Genomic DNA, 6,000 nt, shown 5'->3' on the forward strand with positions numbered 1-6,000 from the left:
ATCACAGGTTCTGAGAATCTCAACCTGCCTGGTCAAAAGGACACGGACGAGGAGGGTCAGGGCAACGGGTGTCACCCTACCTGGGAGGCTGCAATGCGCTGGCGTGGAGGGTAGAGGAGGAAATGCCCCAGCAGGTCCAAGGCCTGGGGAGAGGCATCGGGCAGCACCTCCTCCAGGGGCATGGGAGCCTGCTCCTTGAAGGAGATCTTGTTGTAGTCAGGCAGGTCCTTGATCTCCTGGAGGAGAAGGGGGTCCATCAGGGCCGGCACCCACCCCGCCAGCCCCCTTAAGGTGTCAGTTCTCGCTCCCTGTCACCTACCTGCTCCCATTCACTCATCACTCCCCCATCCATGCACCCCTGCTCACATGTCACTCATGACATCACGTGCTCACTCAGTCCTTCAGTGCTTCCTCCACATCTCAGGCGCCTGCTCCATGCCCAGCTCGGTTTGGATGCGTGTGTGCTGGGGACGGGTGGGAAGGGATAGGGCTTGGGCCCTGGCCCTCGCACCTCCAGCAGGGCAGGGGAGGAGGAGACCCCACGCTGGGCCAGGACCGAGGTCCGGCAAGTCAAGGAGGCATGGGGCCACGAGAGAGAAGGTGCAGGGCAGGGGAGTCACTAGCTATTGGGGTAATAGAAGCCACCCGCCCCCACCCCTTCCCACTGTAGGCCCCTGCAAACCGGCCAGACTTGAGGACTGGGGGCGCCCAAGATTCGAAGCACACAGCAAAGCTGTTCAATGTCATTCTCCCCTGGGAAAAGGGGGGACCCGTTCAACAGCTCCCCCAGGATGCAGCCAACAGCCCTGCAGATACAGAACCCAAACAACTCAGAGATCTCACACCATGGAAACAGATCCCCCCACACCAGCACCCACACCTCACACTGTGGTCAAGATACCCACAAAGTAGCCTTCAGGCTTCATAGCTAAGGATACAGATCCCCAAACAGTCAAAGACTTCAAGCCTAGAACACAGAGCATATCCCCCTCTCTAAACAGCTCTCAGGCCTCAACTCTGGAACACACATCAACCCCTCAACAGTTCTGAGACTTCTCAGAGCCTCACATTCTGGGACACACTGCCACCTCCTCCCATTCTGGGGCAGACTCCAAAATGGCCCCCAAATCTCAAACTCTTAGGCATATACAAACCATCCTACCCCAAATAAAGGTTCAGGGCCTTCATATCCAGGGACCCAGGCCTCTAGATAACTCAGGAACATTGCATCCTGGGATATCACCCCCTGCATAGCAGCTTAGACGCCCCATGCCTCGGACCACCTCCCCGACCTCAGCCCAGAAGCTTCCTACTGGGACAACCACTCTGATCCCACTTGACCCCTCCCAGCTCAAAACTGTCATGGGGAGGAACACTGATCCCAAACTCCTCAGAGATACTCTAACCAGGGGAGACACCCCCATGGCAACCTAGAGCTCACAGCAGGAAAACCCCCAAATGGCTTAGAGACCTCAATGCCCAGGAGGAAAAGGTGACCCAATGACCCACACTCCCCCTTGCCCAGTCCATAGGCGTCTCACCACAGGTCGACACCCTGATCATACTGGCGGGCACCATACAGGAGCTCAGGGGCTCGGTACCACCTGTGAGAGGAGGGCAGGTGGTCACAGCCAGGTCACCGGTCTGTCAGGAAGCTGCCTCGGAAGGTCATCCTGGCCCCCACACCAGCCCCAAGAGCACTGTTTGGACAGAAGGTCCAGAAGCATCTCTTCCCAGCAGGAGGGTTGGGGCCTGTCTATTGCCAGGTCCTGCTTGGGAACTGGTCCTCCCTACCTGGTGGCCACCTGGTGCGTGTAGAGACGGCTGCCATCTGGGGAAAAGACCCGGGCCAGGCCAAAGCCCGCTATCTTGAGCTGGCCCGAGGCACTGATAAGCAGGTTGGCTGGTTTCAGGTCCTGAGAGCACCCGAAGAGGCATCAGTCCCTCCAGAGCCCCCACAGGACCTCGGGACAGGAGGGCTTGGCAGGCTGGGCACCCAGGTCAGCGCAAGACCCGACCTCCTCCAGGGCCCCAGCCCTGGCCTCCTACCCATAGGCCCTGCCCCCTCTGTCCCTTTTCTAACCATGCCCTTCATCAAGGGCTGGCCTACCCACAGCCCAGCCACCCCCCCGGTCCCACCCCAGCCCATGCTGGAACTGACCCGATGTACAATGTTGTTGGCATGGCAGAAAGGGACCCCCTTGAGCAGCATCTGCAGGTAGCTCTTGACCTGCGCCTGGGTCAGCGGCCTCTGGGCGTGGCGCACCACCTCAGCCAGATCTGACAGCATGAACTCGAAGGCCAGCACGAAGCCTGTGCCATGCGCGAACACGGCCTTCAGCTGTACCACCTGCAAGCGGGGCATCCCGTCAGCCTCCAGACTCACATGGCTCAGACTCTCTCTGGGACCCTCAGCCCTTGCACCAACAGAGGACCAGGCAGGCAGAGATGGTGGCATGAGATCTGAGCTCAGAATCAGGGAGCTTAGTGATCTCTTGCTTCCCTCTCCCAGGAGAAGGCAAGTCCCTACTCTAATGCTCCAGTAAACACTCAGGGAAAAGGAGGTCTAAGAAAGGCGACTTAGGGCAGTGTCTGGTCCCCCACCCAGCCCACGAACTGGAAAATCACCTGGAAACACACACACACACAGGTGATCACAACTCCCAGCACTGGGAGAGCAGGAGACATGTCACATATACTTCCTGAGGGCCCACGAGGTCACAAGGGCAGGCTGCACAGTAGTGAACAGGAGCAAGGGCTGGTGGGTCCCGAAGGACTTGAAGGAGCTCAGGGGACAAATGACTGACAAATGACCAAACAACAAACGTATAAGGTATTTTGATGAAGATTCTGATGAAGAAAGAAGAGAAGGCATCTGGGAAGGAGCTCTGGGCCAGGGGACAGCAAACACAAGGCCCGGAGGCAAGAACAGGAAGGAGGCTGCTCTGTTCTGCACTCCTGGAGCCTAGACAGTGCTTATCACGGGCGAGACACTTAAGAAGTTGTGAATGAAAAAAGAGGCTGGAGCGGGGTGGAAGCAGATGGTGACAGTTCTTTCAGAGTGAAGAGAAGCCTCTGGAGCTTTTCAAGCCAGGGAGTGGATGATTTCATGTACATTTTTTGACTGTGGAGTGGAGGCAGTGGCGGGGGGGCGGGGGGGCAGGGGAGCCTGCTGTAGTTGTTCTGATGAGAGGTGAGGATGGCCTGGGCCAGGGTAAGATCTGGAGTGTTTTGAACGTAGACTCTTCAGGCCTGCTGATGCACAGGACATGGGACCGTATCACCAGCTTCCTATGGGCCCTCCACCTCTCCCACACACAAGCTGTCAGCAAAGCCCTTTTACTTTCCTCAAAAAACAAGAATGGCCATATTGCTGTTTTTCTGATGTTGAGGGTAGTAGACACTCATTTTACAGATTGGGACAAACAAATACATTCAGATAATATAATACTCAAAATTATAATGAAAAAAACAGCAAAAGAAAAATCCTATCACCTACAGTCAACCTTAGGAGTCTATTCCACCAGACTTTACAAGAGACATGGCACACACAGGCATGTATTCGTATATATATACAAAATATTTTCATACAAAACCAAGATGACACACACAGTTTTATAACATGCTTGTGTCACCCAATATATCAAGGACATCTCCAGAGAATAAGAAACAAGTCAGAGTATCACCCACCCTTAGGTGGGTGGACCTACCCTTGTCACTCCCTGGGAAGTTAAGCACATCCTCTACTCAGGACATGGACAAGAGAGAATACCACAAAGAGAATGAAACTGGGTGTGTGAGGTGTCTCTCCTCGTGTGCCCACAGCCCCTCCCAGGCCTGTCACAGCACAAACCACGCCAGATGGGCGCTGTAGCCTTTGGCCATCTCCCCTACCACACTTCAGTTCTCAAGAGCAGGGTAGGGGCTGGTTTCTGTGTTGCCAGTAGCCAGTAGAGGGTAGAGTCTATGGGAGGCCCCAGTGTTAAACCGTCCTGATTCTGCGATCAGACCTGGGCCAAAGCCTCCACAGACAAGCGGAACAAGCTGAGCACCGGTAAGCTGGTGGCTGCGCCTCCTCCCCTGGCCTGAGATAGGGAGGGCCTGAGCGTGCCTTGCGGAGCAGAGGACGAAACTCAGAAGGACAATATACATAAAGCAGTCAACCTGGCATGCAGAACATAACAGGAGCTCAATAGGTGGCAATTATCATTATCATCAGAAATCACCAAGTGTTTTGAGAAAAAAGGAATAAGTTAGTGAATGAGCGAACGAGTATGCGAAGAAATAAGCGAGTGAACGACAGGGAATGAATGAGTGAAGTAACTGAGTGAATGAGGGTGAACAACAAGTGGAGAAGAAAGGGAGTGAGTGAGGGGTGAGGAAGCAAATGAGTGAACAGAGTGACTGCAGGACCTCAGAGTGGGAGTGAGTGGAGGAGGGCGGGAACCAGCACCTCAGAACACCAGCCCCACTCACATACTGACTGTCCTCGATCTCCTGCAAGGCCTTGATCTCCCGCAGGGCCTGGTTGGGGATGCCATCCTCCAGCCGCCGCAGGGCCACCTTCTTGAGGGCAACGATCTCTCCAGTCTGTTTGGGACAGGACGCAGACACTGCAGGCCCATCCCCGGCTGGAAAAGGGGATGCGACGCCGAGGCCTGAGGCCCTCGTGGGGGTGGGACGCGCCCCCCACCCCGGGCTGGAGGGAAATCAGGGCCAGCAGGCGCAGCGCTGAGCAAGCAGCTCAGAGACATCCACGCCACGCTCCTAGGGGGCACTCGCCCGAAGAAAGCACCGCTGGTTGCTGGACGCCCTCCACTCAAGAGAGCAAAGGAGGCGGGAGCACGCCACGAAAAGCTGCGGGGAGGCAGGAGCCCAAGCGTGGGTCAGGACAACGGGTAGATCTCAATGGAACCGAAGGAGGAAGGGCTGGGTGCTCACCTCCACGTGCTTGGCCTTGAAGACGATGCCGTGCGCGCCCTCCCCAATGCGGCCCAGAATGCAGTACTGCTCCATAGCCCTCTGCCAGACACCCGGACCCTCTGCAATCACAGCCCCTCCCCGGCACCCGTACCTTTCCGCATTAGCCCACCCTACCTCCCGTGCCCAGATGCGGCTGCCTAGCAACGGCGCAGGAAAGAGCGCAGAGGCCGGGAGGCCGAAGGCAGCTACAGGCGGCGTCCAGGCCTGTCTGCGCCTTCCACTAGGCCCTCGCCATCACGCCTCAGTGCGCTTCATTCGGCGGGAATCACCCGTGCACAGACCGTGCCAGCAGGAGCGAGAGCCACCGCCGACCCCTCGCGGCACTGCCGGGCGTCACGTGACGAGTGACGCCTGGTTACGCAGAGGGGCGGGGGCATGCAGCCAAGGAGCAAGGCGGAACAGCCTTGGGAGCGGGCTACATAGGCGGGAGGGTGGAGCCGCTCTCCGGGGTGGAGGCGGGGCACTCAGCGAGGCGGGCGGGGCACTCAGCGGGGCGAGCGGGGGCACGGGGCGGGGCCGCACAGCCGGGGGCGGGACAGCGGCGCCGAGGGCATGGCCGAAAGGTGACGGGGCGGGGCCGGCTACTCTGGCAGGCCAGGGTACCCTCGCCCCCATACCTAGAGGTGCAAGCTTCCGCCTGTGAGAACCTACAGGTGCCATTTCCACCTATGAGCCCCAAAGCCAATGATGATTGAAGCGAGACGGGTTCGGGTCTGCATTGTGGAGGGAGCGTCAGTTGGCAACATGTAAAGACAACGTTTAAAGAGTAAAAAGTCTGACCCAGAAAGTCCATGTCTAAGGGCTTCTCATGAGGAAACATTTGGAGGCATTTGCAGCCTGAGTGATTTTTAAGAAGTTCATGCCATGAAAGGATGTTGACAAAAAACACAATTAGCTTTTTAAACTTCTGAAAAGGTGCTCAATCTCATACACAATGAGATAAATGTAAAACAATCTACAATTTTCCATCTTTGGGATAGCTAAAGATCTCAGATCTAACAGTCCATTTAATCTTGG

At 56.7% G+C, this 6,000-nt stretch overlaps 1 protein-coding gene across 9 annotated transcripts in view; it reads right to left on the reverse strand.

Annotated features, from left to right (window-relative positions):
- LOC309653903 (cyclin-dependent kinase 20-like) overlaps positions 1-5,023 on the reverse strand; it is a 49,698-nt gene extending 44,675 nt beyond the window's left edge. For 6 of the 9 annotated variants that reach the window (XR_014259604.1, XR_014259605.1, XR_014259606.1 and 3 more), the window contains exons 1-7: positions 4,942-5,023; positions 4,477-4,590; positions 2,162-2,350; positions 1,795-1,916; positions 1,542-1,604; positions 683-806; positions 81-236 (exon numbers count right to left, since the gene is read on the reverse strand). Coding sequence is in view for 6 of the 9 variants with exons in the window: in XM_082478657.1 (XP_082334783.1) it covers positions 81-236; positions 683-806; positions 1,542-1,604; positions 1,795-1,916; positions 2,162-2,350; positions 4,477-4,590; positions 4,942-5,016 (843 nt within the window). In the remaining 3 variants the exon portion in view is untranslated. The remainder of the gene's footprint in view (positions 1-80; positions 237-682; positions 807-1,541; positions 1,605-1,794; positions 1,917-2,161; positions 2,351-4,476; positions 4,591-4,941) is intronic. The other 3 variants (XM_082478658.1, XM_082478659.1, XM_082478661.1) reach the window with 2 other exon arrangements.
- Positions 5,024-6,000: the final 977 nt, after the last annotated feature.

The sequence above is a fragment of the Balaenoptera physalus genome, assembly GCF_965194825.1.
Source record: "Balaenoptera physalus genome assembly, contig: HAP1_SCAFFOLD_1429, whole genome shotgun sequence".
Lineage (NCBI taxonomy): Eukaryota > Metazoa > Chordata > Mammalia > Artiodactyla > Balaenopteridae > Balaenoptera > Balaenoptera physalus.